Here is a 15,075-nt window from a genome sequence, read left to right on the forward strand (position 1 = left end):
TATACGGCTTTTAATGCTCCTGCAGCTGTCGGGATCGGGAGGTCGCATCTTTTGTACTGTTTAATATTTATCGTTTCGACCTCCCGATCCGATAGAAGCCTGTACACACTGTGCTATGTCTGCACCACAGTGTGTATGCGGCTTACAGGCAGCTGACCCCGGATCACACTGCAAGGCTGATCGGGACAGTTTTACCCGATCAGCCTGCAATCGAAAAAGTGTGTACCCAGCTTTATTCAGCTAGTTATTCTTATTGAACAAGAATCCCTTCAGTACCTATGGAGAATGGACAAGTAAAGCTGTTACTCATTCCTTTACCACTTATTTTCCATGTCGCCTGAGTGGCTGAATGTCGCAGATATATCCCGCATTTGACCCAAAAATTGAAGCATAATGCAGTCCCCTTAAAATGTACAAAGATGTTGCAGTAGTGTAAATTCTAGATAATTAGGCCCGTAAAATAAAACAAGAAAAAAATATTGGGAGCACTGCCAGATGAGAATAAATCTGATTTAATTAATACACATGATAATCATAAAACACATATAAAATACTGCTCTAAATAGTGCAATGATGTACATGTAACACTGTATCTTAAAACAAATAAGATCATGCAGACCAGTGAAAACTTGCAATCAGATGGTAAATATCGAATGTTGCAAATAATGTAACAATCCATTGCTTTCAGTGGCGCAACAACGACCCCCGCAAACCACGCCGTGGCTTGGGGGTGCCAGGGGCTGGACATAAGGGGGGGTTGAGAGAGATTTTATTTATTTTTTTTGTAAGTAGCAAAACATGTTGCAGACTCCCTTGGTACTGTGGGACAGGATATACATTATTTAAAAATATTTTTTTTTAAAAAAAACCCAAGACTATAATTAAGGTTATGTTAAATGTTAGTTTAGGCTTAATCCATTTAACCACTATTAATACAGTCACTTTCTGATGTATTTATGCAGCTCACAAAGGGGCAAATCCTGTTGTTTGTTTGAGAGTGTTTCCTCTGTGCAACTACTGTATAATGCCCCAAAACTTGATCATACTGTATTAGGCCTGTTATTGTGTTCAGCCAATTATAGCGCATACAGTATATACGAATCCCAATCATGAACTTTCCAGGGGGAGGCATATTTTTGTCGACATTCATAATGTCAACATGAGATTGTCAACATAGTCATAATGTCAACATTTTTGACATATTGACATTGACCATGTCAAAATACGTCATCTCCCTAACCTCCCCTCATGTAGCCTAACCCTAACCTCCCCTCATGTAGCCTAACCCTCACCCTAGCGCCTAACCCTAACCTTCCCTCATATAGTCTAACCCTCGCCCTAGCGCCTAACCCTAACCTTACCTCATGTAGCCAAACCCTCTCCCTAGTGCCTAACCCTAACCTTCCCTCATATAGCCTAACCCTCGCCCTAGCGCCTCACCCTAACCTTCCCTCATGTAGCCTAACCCTTTTGTGATGTCCTCTGAGGGTGAAAAACTACCAAATGGAATATGCACCAAACATTCTGAAGCTAGAGCACAAACATAAGTGACTTGCTAGTGGGATGCCAAAAAGTGGTGCTCTCCAGTATAAAAAAAGATTGTCACCCTATTTTGTGATTCGACCCACACGTGGAATACTTCTGCTTATGTGACTTCTCTTCTTCAACAAAAAAAACTATTTAATTAGAAGAACCTCGATGGTTAGTATGGGAACTGTATTACAGAGAGAAGTTGTCAGACTTTGTTATGCCTGTACTGATTACTGTACAGTGACATTGTGTTGATTACTTTACAGAAGCTGATTTCATTCTATGTTTCTGCATTCCTACATCATAAACTGTATCTCCCTCAACTAATCTTTAGGTAGCTACCATTTACATGAGTGTGACAGTAATTAATTAATTTACTATGACATTTTGTTTTTAGGCTATTATAGCCTGTTAATAAGCAAATAAGTGAAATATCTAATGCTAATCTTTAATTTCTAATAGATCATAAAATATTTATATAAACTCTAAATCTATATTCTCATTCAAACCCTGTGGTTTGAGAGATTGCATTTCAGGGTCCATGCAGCTTCTTGTCTGCATAGGATCCTGAAACGGTCTCCAGCCCTACATGTCCTAGATACCACCTCCAAACCAATCAGTTTTAAACCTGTTGGATCACCAAAATGTGACTCCGAAAAAAATGTCTAGGAACACTATCAAAAATCTATTTATAATGTTTCTTCTGTGTTCCATAAATCTAGACTTTAAAGCGCATGTTGTACTTCCTATTTAGTATAGCCCACAAGGACAGATTAGTAGGTATATAACATATTGAGACTTACAATTGATATGAGTTTCAATAGAGAACTAGGTTTTGGATATTGCTGAACATACACTTTTTGTATTATTTGCAGCAAACAAACATGTGGCACTGTACCTGAATATATCACAACCAAAGATAGTGGGGGCGCTAGAAAGAAATTATGTCAAAATTATTTATAATTAAATTGCAAACAAACCTGTAGGCCCGCTGCTTCCAATGAGGAGCTGACCCTCATATAAACAATAAGTAGAAAAGGCAAAAGTTGGGCGTTCTCCCAATTTTCACTTCGTTTCTTCTGGGTGCTTTAGTTTCCTCCAACAGTTCAAGGACAAACTGCTAGGTTAATTGGCTTCTGACAATATTGATTCTAGTGTGGATCTGTGTATGGCAGAGCATAGGATTGATGAAACATTTTGGGGCTCATGCAGAAGGAGTACTACACCAGTGTGATTTTGCGGTGCATGATCAGAAAGCAAATGCATGCATATGTGTCACTGAAGACCTTCTCACATCTGGCACTTATGACTGGAAACCTGGAACAATGAGGAGTATCTGGACAGTAAAGAAAAGCCATGGTTATGCTAATCCTGACCTGCTAGGAGGCATACATTTTGCGCCTGCAAAAACACGCTGATGACTCTTGACTCCTATGTAAAACAATGTACAGCATATTGTGGTGGTGCTATATTAATAAGGGATAAACCATATTGTCGGAATGGAATTTCTGAAATATTCTATCCCTACAAAGGGTTAGAAGCAAAGTGAGTGATTACTACCACTATCACTTTGCTTAGGGGTTCGGACCCAGCGTGGCCTGTGTATGTGTCAGTGGGGGTTGATAGGGAGAGATTGGAAGGATTACTCTCCCGTAAAATGTGTTTAAAATAGCCCATAAATTAGTCTGGGCTATGGTGTTAACAGCCGGGTTCAATCTGACAGATTAGCAGCAGCTATAGTAAATTGAGTGGTTGAGCCCACTCCTGAGGATACTTGCCTTTGGCAGGGACCCCTTCCTCCTGCCAAAATGTTGTTTTCCAGGGATTGCCCACAAAACATATTCGGTAAATATACTCCTTTTGAGATTCACATTGGACTCCATGTTTAGCCAGGGAAATGTTTCCTTTACATTTAACTGCCTCTCAAATGGCGGATGAGGTTTACATTACATTGCATGATGCGAGTGGGCTACCAGTGAGTGAATTTAAGGTTTGTCTATAACAATATCAGGTGAGAGCTGCACTCAAGTGACAGACTACACTACAGAATAACTGTCTTTGGGGTCTATTCAGCAATGATTTATTTTACATAAAAAATACGGAAACTATGATTTCCGTAATTTTTTTCTTTTAATGTAAATCCTCTATTCAGCAATGAGTTAATGAAGGAGATAATGCAATAATCTTCTCCATTAATCCCCATCTAGCAGAGTACCACTCTAGGGATCAGTAATTGATCTCTACAGGGCTTTAACGCTTTTTGCTATTCAGCAAAGCAAAAAGCATTTAAATTACTCGAAAAATATTTACTTTATATAACGCCATCTCAGAATGGTGTTATATGATGAAAAAATGCATTAAATTCCCAGAAAACCGCAGGTACAGAGGGAAATTTTCCCATAAGTCCCTGCAGCATCTTGTAACTCTGCCCAGTCTCCGTCCTTGCTTTGCGGTGACCGCCGACAGGTAAGTCACTCTAGAGCATGTCAAACCTGTCTAAATTGATAGACATGTGTACACAGGCTTTATATTAGCCTGTATACATTTATATTTATGTGCTTTTATATTTAAAAAAGATGTATATTTCTGTGCTTTTATATTTGAAATGTATATATCATTTTTAAATATAAAAGCACATAAATATACATGTATACAGACTGATATAAAGCCTGTGGACACATGTCAATCAATTTGGACAGGCTGTATTTGGACTTATCCGTCGACTGTCACCTCAAAGCAGGGACAGAGACTATTCCCGAGCGCATGACTGAGCATGCACATAAGCAGACACAGGAGATACCGTTTTCGGAAAACCAAAATATTGCTGAATAGCAGCCATAAATATGTATAATTGATAAAAAATCGTGACAATGTTGCGCGATAATATTCTGGGCAACACCTTCACTTTTGCTGAATAGAGCCCTTTGTCACAATATTTTAAAATAAGCTAACATTGCATAATACATACGATGATGTGTACATTTTGTAGCGCTTTGTAAAATATAAAAATAAAGAAAGGCAATATACTGTAAACCTCTTTCTTTCTTTGCAGAGCAACTGTTTTGAGTAGTTACACCACGTTCTGGACTGGTTTGGAGAGTGACACCATAGTTGCAGTAAGTCTGTAAATGGTACACAGACCAATTGGCATGGCATGTTCTGTGTGACATTAAATTGTATACATACAGTATGAATGTGATATGTACTGTGTGAGACAGAATATAATAACCATATTTTCCTTACAGATACAGATGTCTAATACCACATGCGGTTCTCGGAAGTATTGCCTTACTAGTCCGGAGAACTGTAGTCCCAGTGACAGCAATTGTCTGTTCATGTCTTCAGTTCCCTCTAGTAATGGTTACGTATTTGAAATGAGCGGCTCAACATCAGGTTATGTGGCCATTGGTTTCTCGAATGATACAAAAATGGTAAGAAAAAGGGGTCTCATTTCTTTTTTGTTAAGAAACTCTAAGACAAATACCTTAAAAATTCTAGGACAGATGTGTCCTGCTACAACATTGCTGTGTACCCAGCAAATTGAACCACGTATGGCACGAGGCGTGTGCCCATGATCAGATACACACACTGCATTCACACCCCCATCTCCATAGGATTGCATGGTGCGATCGCAGTGCACACCGTAGCGTATGCTGCTGCGGGTAATCGCATGGCACGATGCGTGCGCATGTTTGTAGCGTGATTGGCAAAGATGTAGCAGGACACATCTGTATAGTTGCATGTGGATGCCTTTGTTGACATATAACATATGACAGAAGGGGTTTCAAATAGAACCGAGTCCCAGCTCGAGTCTTCCCATAAGTCAGATCTCTGATCTAGAAAAAAGGATCTTGCGTTTTTTTTTTTTTTATTGCATGTAAGTCCTTCCCTCATGATTGCAAATGCGTCCTATCAGATCATAATTAAATGGCTCCATACATCTGAGAGTCATGATTCCTTGTTCTGCCAAAGGCAACTGGAGCTGCTAATCGGCGACCAAAACCTCCAATCAGCAGACCTTGATGATCGAGGATTCGTCAGCGGATCAGGAAAATTCAACATGTTAAAAATCCTTGATTCAACAATTTCAGCCATTGTAGAGTCTGGATCGGGGAATCAAAATTTTTCAACATGTTAAATATTCCCAATCCATCGCCCCCGATTTCGGTAGAACACGAAATTTCGTCAGTCTGTGCAGATGTATGGGCCCCTTAAAATGCAGGCGGTCAGGATGATCACCAGCTGTTTATGAATGGCTTGATTCCTCAAACAGATATGTACTATTACTGTTTATTGGTGTGGCTTCTGTGATCTACCCCAAAGATATTTGCAATTGGTCTGTGAAGACAGATTCCCAATTTACAGCTTTTGTGTTTGTTTATTGTTTAGCACTTTAATTTTGCATAGCACCTGTATGTAAAAGAATTGTATAGGGTAAATGCAACTTATTTATTAATATTCTGTGCAGTCTTTTTCATATGATGCTTCATTAATTTACTATATTGTGTAATGTGGGCCTGATTCAGCAAGGATCACAACTGCGATTACACTCACAATCAGTCAATTGTTCGCGCAGTGCATACGCAGAACGGGACTGCGATCGCAGTGACTACGCAGACCCATCGCAGAGTGATTGACAGGAAGTGCCATTTGTGGGTGGTGATGGGAGAGTGGTCGGGCGAAATGCAGGCGTACCAAGGCGTTTGAACGCTGTTGCCGGGGCATTCATAAATTATCCACTGAGATGCCATACACAGCTTGTGTACTCTCTGCGTGCATGAAGGTTAGCAATTTCTGAGTAAGGTCTGACCTTGTGCAAGTGTGCCTGAGGCTCCGATTGTACTCGATGTTATCGATTATTTTGCAGTCTTGCTAAACATTAAGGATGTGTGTAAGGTAAGATGGTCGTTCTTATGTAGTGCTATCAATTGCAATGGATAAGCATATCTTCACAGTCAGACTGCATGCGTAATCGCAGCCGCGATCGCAGTTGGGATCCGTAGTGAATCAGGCCTTGTATCTTTAACCTCTGCAGTGCTGCTAACACTGGGCCTGATTCAGATGTGGACACAAATGCCATCGCAGCTGCGATCTCCCACGGATTCGAAATTGTGAAAATATGCTAATAAGGCTCTCAACATTTAGTGCTTGGAGACACTCACTGAAAGCATCTCACATCCGCCGTTAACACACAAAACCAGTACCCTGAATGCAGATCAGGTGGCCATCAGCCTTATGAGTAAGTCTAAGCTGTCGCAGAAAAAGCGGGTCTCCAGACAGGCAGAGGACTCTCCTGCTGCGAGCAAGAATGCTGTGGCTAATTTATGGATGCCCAGAAAGCGGTGTTTAAATGGTCCGACAAGCCTGCATTTTTCTAACCACCTCCCCGTTACCTTCCCTAAACACTGACTACCTGTCACTCACTTTGCGAGTGAATCCTCTGTGTGAGCATAATTGCAATTCAATCGCTGCACTAATGCAGTGCAGATCACACGTATGCAGAATCGCTAACAATAGCTCAATCTGCTTAAATATCGCCATTGCGTCAACATATTAATTAGGGCCCACTGTCAAGCCACATCTCCTGATTTTTTTTTATGTAATAAATCTGAAGCGATAAAATAAATCACTGATTTTTTTTTTTTAAATAAATATATTTATGCAGCACCCACACAAATTATACTTTACAGTGCCGTCAGCGTGTATGTGTGCACTGATGGCACTTTCAGAAACTCCCAGTGACTGTCATCACGTCCTGTCCCCACCGGTCATCCGGACCAATGGGGAAGATCAGATTTGTTTATTATTCTCCCCAATCAATGAGGATGAGGAGTCCCACTTGTCATCCACCGTTACATGAAGATGACATATGGGGCTTGTCTTCCGCAGCGAAGGGGTTAAACTATAATGGTCTGTGCTGCTTCAAGAAACTCTTCAAGACCTAAAGCAGGGGTTCCAAACCACGGTCCTCAAGGCACACTAACAGTCCAGATTTTAAGGATAGTCATACTTATGCATAAGTGACTAAAGGCCCCATACATCAGCAATTGATTTCAGCAATTCTGCAATTTGCAATTGATTGTGTATAAAAATCTTTCCCTTTTTCAATCGATTGCAAATTGCAGAATTGCTGCAATCAATTGCTGATATATGGGGGCCTTATATTAGTACCTCAGTTATTTTGATTTAACCATCTGTGCTCAATTAAATAGAATTAAAATCTGGTAAGGTATGAGAGCAAATTACAATAAACTATTTGCTCCCAAACCTCGGAAAACTGTTTAATCAAATTATTTAACTCAAATATTTAACCAACTTGTCTGAACGACCATTTTCATCTGTTTTCCGGCGTTTGGGAGCAAATTGCTGATTATCATTTACTCCCATACCTTACCAGATTTTCAATCCAACCAGCCAGCTAGTTGAATGGTTGGATGAAAGTTGGTCTAGTGCAGGGGATCCCAACCACAGTCCTCAAGGTACTCTACCAGTCCAGGTTTTGGAGATAGCCATACTTGAGCATAAGTGACTTAATTAGTACCTCAGTTATTTTGATTTAACCATCTGTGCACAATTATGGGTATCACTAAAACCAGGACTGTTAGTGTGCCTTGAGGACAGAGGTTGGGAATCACTGGTCTAGTGTATGGCCAGCTTTATTGTGCCTTGAGGACCGAGGCTGGTAATCACTGACCTAAAGCATGAAGCAGCCAGTCACTGGGGAAATGTTTGAATGTGTATATTGGGTGTGACTGAGATCAATTCTACTTTTATATTACCCACTGTTTCATAAAGATAAATATTGGTATGTAGCAATGCCACAATATATTTTACATTAAAGGTTCCCAATAGTAATTTTATGGTGATATGTTTTCTACAACTTACCATCTATCCAAAGCAGGAACCTTCAGAAATTATGTAAATTGCATTACATTTACTATTGTCCTGCTTTAAAATTTTAATTTACATTCCAGAGCATTTTTAATACAAATTTTCTCTTTTTATTAGTTTAATAAAATAATTACTTAACATGATGCCTTTAAGCAAAATTGTAGCAAATTACAGCTTACCAGTTACAGTTTGTTTTCTAGACCGTCATTGTACGGACCCCATAATATTGAAAGGTACATTTTGTCAACTCCTAATTTTTACCCTGACCTTAATACCCAACCCTGAAAATAATGTTTTTGGCATTTCATGTGTCAACATTTTGCAGGTGAAAACATTTTAACCATGTAGACATTATAGTGTCAACCTTTTGACTATCAACATTGTAGTTGTTGACCTGATGACTATGGGGGTAGGGGGGGGTAAGGTGCGCTCTTCCTGCTAGTAATGGTGATGGTGATGACTTGTGTGTGTTTGTGAGTGGTGTTAATTAGAATGTTTCTTCTGGTGGTGGTGATGTTTTGGGAGTGAGGAGGGTGTGATTGGGTATGAGTGTAGTTTGGAGTAATGTGAAAAGGGGAATGGAATAGGATCAAAATGAGGTCAGCGAGACACAGTAATTTTGGGCAAAATCTTTTATTGAGTAGTCACAATGCTGCTCTGTTAAGATCCCGGGCAGGTGGGTGGGGTTCAGTGATGAGTGGTGATGAGACTGGAGAGGTAGGTGGACCCTTTTAGGGGGCTCCTTCCCGTGCGGTTCAGTGACCTTGCACGTCACCCCTGCTGGACCTATGGTCGACAGTCTAGGAAGTCTCGGGGGGTGGGGGGATTTGCAGAGTGGGTTGGAACACCTGTGCGGCGTCCCGCGTATTGGTGTGAGTCTTGGCAGTACTTACCTACCGGTAGGTTTTTTGTTATGGTGATGTAGGTCGACGTTGCGGCCGTTGCAGATAGGTTGGAAGCTGCAGGTTTGTTGGTGAGCTGGATCAGCGTGTTGCTGGAGTGCTGCAAGTGCACGGCTGTTCTGATTGGTCTGCGGAGGTCAGCGACCGGAGTATGCAGCTGAATTTGGCTCTTGGTCGTGCCGCTGGTGGTGCGGAGCCCGAGGTGTGGATGGGTGAGCTGCTGGGAGGCTGGGTTGCAGCGTGTGTGCTGGGACCACCCCTGGTTCAAAAAAAGCCAGGGAGGGGAATGTGGAAAGTGTGACCGGGATGGAGCTGGTCACTGGCGATGTTGGCTGGGCGGACTTGCGGCCGGATGTGCGGGATGCTCTTATCACTGACGGTCCCTTGTGGAAATGGGGATCGACGGTGGAGACACCCCTGGCCAGGAGTGAGTTGCTGAGCACGCCTGGGAGCAGGGGGGGAGAGGGGCTGGTCCAGGGTGGAGCCGGTCACTGGAGGTGTGAGCGGTGCGGACCAGCAGGCGGGTGGGCTGAGAGCTTTCTGCACTGGTGGTCCCTGGTGGGGATGGGGATCTTTAGTGGAGGTCAGCCTGGATCGGTGTCTGGTTTGATGTGAGGGTCCCCAATGCGTTTCGGCACAGGTGCCTTCTTCAAGGAGGTGTGGGAAAGGTACTCCCACACAAAGGTGCAGCACCCCGAAACCACAACACACCACCCCCTGGTCAATGATGACTATACCCGTGTTACCATTTGTCACATTTGAGTCCTATAATTATTAGAATATATTATAGCTAATCATGTTGTATCTTGCAGGGAACTGATGATGTTTATATTTGTACCAATTCGTCAGGAAATATTATGGTACAACGGGCATATACCACTGGGAAAGTCGCTCCAATTATTACCAACACTGTGAGTATTAGAGTAAGCAAGCACTTCTTATGTGCAGGTAGAGAAAAATAGTGGTCATACTTCGGAGCGCACAGAAAAAAAAGCAGCTTAGGACACAATACTCAGGGTCTCCCAAACCCCAGAAATGGGAATATGCAAACAAAGTGGTAATGTTTCTATGGTGACTAGACAAGCAACTGAAAAGAAATCTGTGAACACAACTAAATTTATGGGTCTATATAACCAAGTGGATAAAAAATATCAGGAGGTACATAAAATAAACAAAATGATAATTAGCTCAACTAGAGCAATAATGAGAGAGCTATAAAAACACATGCTTAAAATAAACCAGATATAAAAACTCAAAGGAGCAACCACAGTCATGAATTGGGGGACACAAGTCAGCGTTGTTGTGAATACAGGGTATAAATCCTGAGTCACCCTCCAGTCTGGAGTGGGTTGCGATGTTGAGATGCAGCATGCAGTACAATCCAATGTGTTGATCTATGGTGTAGCTCTTCCTTGAGTCAATGCATGCTGTGCTGGTTTAAATAGGGCTGCAATCTATTCCATATTGGTTTGAATCTGTCATCACCGCAGTTTAATGTAACCGCCAAAGCCAGAAGTGAAGCATACACAACTTTCGGTAATCGCCAAGTCTTTTATTCCAAAATTTGATAGTTGTTTTACAGAAATCTTTTCAGTTGTTTGTCTATTTACTGGTTTCCAAGTGATATTAATTTTGTCCATTTATGTCTTATAATTAGGGGTGTGCACCGGCCACTTTTCGTGTTTTGTGTTTTGGTTTTGGATCTTTCTTCGTGTTTTGGATCTGGATTGGTTTTGCCAAAACCACCCTTCCGTGTTTTGGGTTCTGGGTTTTGTATCTGTAATTTTTTTTAAAAAAGCATAAAAACAGCTAAAATCACAGAATTTGTGTGTTTTTCTGCTCCTATGCTATTATTAACCTCAATAACCTTAATTTCCACTAATTTCCAGTCTATTCTGAACACCTCACAATAGTGTTTTTATATCCAAAAGGTTGCACCGAGGTAGCTGGATGACTATGCTAAGAGATACGAGTGGGCGGCACAAACACGTGGTCCATCTAGGAGTGACACTGCAGTGGCAGACAGGATGGCAGTTTGAAAAACTAGGCTCCAAACAGTACATAATTCAAAGAAAAAAAAGAGGTGCAAGATGGAATTGTCCTCCCACCCACCCTTATGTTGTATAAACAGGACATGCACACTTTAACAAACCAAACATTTCAGCGCCAGGGTCAGCCACACGACTGTGGCTGAAATGATTGGTTCATTTGGGCCCCCACAAAACAAACTGGCAATTAATCTGTCCCTGCACAAACTGGCTCTACGGAGGCAAGATGTCGTCCTCATCCTCCGATTCCTCACCCTCTTCAGTGTTGTGTACATCCTCATCCTCACAGAGTATTAATTTGTCCCCGCTGGAATCCACAACCACAGGTCCCTCTGTAAGTTCTTGAGGCTGGTCTCCCTGGAAGAGTTGATAATTCATTTTATGAACATCATCTTCTCCACATTTTGTGGAAGCAACCTCCTACGCCTTTTGCTGACAAGGTTCCCGGCTGCACTAAACACTCTTTCGGAGTACACACTGGAGGGGGGGCAACTCAGGTAAAATAGAGCCAGTTTGTACAGGGACCTCCAAATTGCTTCTTTTTCCTGCCAGTACAGGTACGGACTGTCTGACATGCCTACTTGGATGCTGTCACCGATGTAATCATTTAACAGACAGATGCACGCTTGTCGCTGCTGCTTTAAGGATGCAGGTGCGGCTACAGCCCACACATTTCACAAAGACAGAAAAAAAAAAAATTTTTTTTATTGTTTGTGGAGCACACTTTGAGGGTTACACCACCCTTTAACAGACAGACGCATGCTTGTCGCTGCTGCTTTGAGGATGCAGGTGGAATCTAGACGGGATTTGGAACCAGGGACACACTACCTCCATCAATTGTCTAAATCCCACTGCACTAATGGCGGATACCGGACCCACGTCTAACACCAACATAGCAGTCAAGGCCTCAGTTATACGTTTTGCTTCAGGATGACTGCTGTCGTACTTCATCCTCATCGCTAGGGACTGTTGGAGGGTCAATTGTTTAGTAAAAGTGGTGGTGTTCCTACTTCCTCTCTGGGATGATGAACAACTCCCAGCAGCAGCAACAGCACTAGGAGGAAGTGGTTCTTGATCTTTCCCTATTTTATTTTTATCAGAGAAAGTTTGGTCCTCCATTTATGTTATTTTTGCTGGAGACTAGTGCACTTTGTGGGTTACACCACCCTTTAAGAAATGAGCCAGCCGGCTCTTTACTTATGGGACACAGGCGCACGCTTGGCGCTGCTCCTTTGTTGATGTGCGTGCAGCCACAGTGCACACAAGTCACAAACACAGAAAATATATATTTTTTTGGTTTGGACTGGAGTGTACTTTGGGGGTTACAGCACCCTTTAACGGTCAAGCCAGCCGTCCCTTTACTTATGACACAGGCGCACGCTTGGCACTACTTTGTTGATGCACGTGCGGCTACTGCGCACACAATTCACAAACACAGAAAAAATATTTTGTGATTTGGTTTGGAGTGTACTTTGGGGGTTACAGCACCCTTTAACGGTCAAGCCAGCCGGCCCTTTACTTATGACACACGCGCACGCTTGGCACTACTTTGTTGATGCACATGCGGCTACTGCGCACACAATTCACAAACACAGAAAAAATATTTTGTTATTTGGTTTGGAGTGTACTTTGGGGGTTACAGCACCCTTTAACGGTCAAGCCAGCCGGCCCTTTACTTGTGACACAGGCGCACGCTTGGCACTACTTTGTTGATGCACGTGCGGCTACTACGCACACAATTCACAAACACAGAAAATATTTTGTTATTTGGTTTGGAGTGTACTTTGGAGGTTACAGCACCCTTTAACGGTCAAGCCAGCCGACCCTTTACTTATGACACAGGCGCACGCTTGGCACTACTTTGTTGATGCACGTGCGGCTACTGCGCACACAATTCACAAACACAGAAAAAATATTTTGTTATTTGGTTTGGAGTGTACTTTGGGGGTTACAGCACCCTTTAATGGTCAAGCCAGCCGGCCCTTTACTTATGACACAGGCGTACGCTTGGCACTACTTTGTTGATGCACGTGCGGCTACTGCGCACACAATTCACAAACACAGAAAATAATTTTTTTTTTGGACTGGAGTGTACTTTGGGGGTTACAGCACCCTTTAACGCTCAAGCCAGCCGGCCCTTTACTTATGACACAGGCGCACGCTTGGCACTACTTTGTTGATGCACGTGCGGCTACTGCGCACACAATTCACAAACACAGAAAATAATTTTTTTTTTGGTTTGGAGTGTACTTTGGGGGTTACAGCACCCTTTAACGGTCAAGCCAGCCGGCCCTTTACTTATGACACAGGCGCACGCTTGGCACTACTTTGTTGATGCACGTGCGGCTACTGCGCACACAATTCACAAACACAGAAAATAATATTTTTTTGGGTTTGGAGTGTACTTTGGGGGTTACAGCACCCTTTAACGGTCAAGCCAGCCGGCCCTATACTTATGACACAGGCGCACGCTTGGCACTACTTTGTTGATGCGCGTGCGGCTACTGCGCAGTGCGCACACAATTCACAAACACAGAAAAATTATTATTTTTTTAGCACTTGGGGGGAGCACCCCTGATGGACAGAGCACTCCCTGGACAACACTACAGCACCCCTTTAGGACTGGGACACTGCACAGGACTTTGGAGTGGACACAGCCCCTATGGAGAACTGACTGCACAACACAGTCCAGCCAGCCCCTATGGACTTTGAAGTAGTGGACACAGCCCCTATTAACAACAGCAGCACAGCACAACACAGCCAGCCCCTATGGACTTTGAAGTAGTGGACAACAGCAGCACAGCGCAGCACAACACTACTCTGCACTACACTACACTACACAGCCCAGCCAGCCCTAACTCCCACCTTCCCTCTTCACTGTCCACAGCCGAGTGAGAAAATGGCGTCGACGCGGGTACCTTATATAGGATCCAAACCCGCGAGACCCGGAAGGCGGGATGATGACGTTTTGCCTCGATTTCAGATCCGAGTCAGGCGGGAAAAGTCGAGCCTGACTCTGATCTGACTCGGATCGGGGGGGGTTCGAATTTCAGAAATCCGAACCCGCTCACCCCTATTTATAATAATACACTATTGTGGTTGTTTCTCTCATAAATGAACAAACATTTGCTAAATTTCAAGGGACACTGTAACAGTAAAGTATACTCTCTCTTTTTTGTTTTGCTTGTTATGTTTCATACAGTGCCATAGGAACATTGACAATTTCTTATTTACTTCTTCTGTGCAGTTTAATAAATGTCATGCAAACTATATCATTATTAGTTTCGCTTCCAGTAGACTGACCAAGTTAACAAGTGATTGTTAGCGGCCAGCGTATAAGATCTATTTAATATACTTTTTGCCCTCACTAATATGTTTCAAATAGTCATACCATTCACATTCTGCTCTCATGGCCTTATCATACTTTGTAGTACAGGTTCCCCTCCAGGGATGCCAGTTAGCGATCAGCAGCATATAGGCATAAGCCAGTTTGATGAGCACTAGTACTGAAGAGCTTGTACAGTAAGTGCGGGTGGAATCAGTATGATGGGGCTGCAATACTCCAAAATGCTCACTTGCCTTGATTTGGGGTAAAATTGTCAGCAAGCGTTTATTTGCCCAGTTTTAAAACTGCTGTAAAAGTGGTGATTCTGCCCTGCAACCACCGGATTTATGTATATCCAGCAGTTTCAAACACAAATTGC

General features: G+C 42.6%; 1 protein-coding gene across 5 annotated transcripts in view; it reads left to right on the top strand.

The window, feature by feature from the left end:
• LOC148442371 (ferric reductase 1-like) overlaps positions 1-15,075 on the top strand; it is a 52,767-nt gene that overhangs the window by 13,572 nt on the left and 24,120 nt on the right. For 3 of the 5 annotated variants that reach the window (XM_088464025.1, XM_088464027.1, XM_088464026.1), the window contains exons 5-7: positions 4,583-4,646; positions 4,776-4,961; positions 10,136-10,234. In XM_088464025.1, the coding sequence (XP_088320151.1) occupies positions 4,583-4,646; positions 4,776-4,961; positions 10,136-10,234 (349 nt within the window). The remainder of the gene's footprint in view (positions 1-4,582; positions 4,647-4,775; positions 4,962-10,135; positions 10,235-15,075) is intronic. The other 2 variants (XM_088464028.1, XM_088464029.1) reach the window with 1 other exon arrangement.

Source organism: Taudactylus pleione, unplaced genomic scaffold, assembly GCF_031769625.1.
Source record: "Taudactylus pleione unplaced genomic scaffold, aTauple2 ptg001563l, whole genome shotgun sequence".
Lineage (NCBI taxonomy): Eukaryota > Metazoa > Chordata > Amphibia > Anura > Myobatrachidae > Taudactylus > Taudactylus pleione.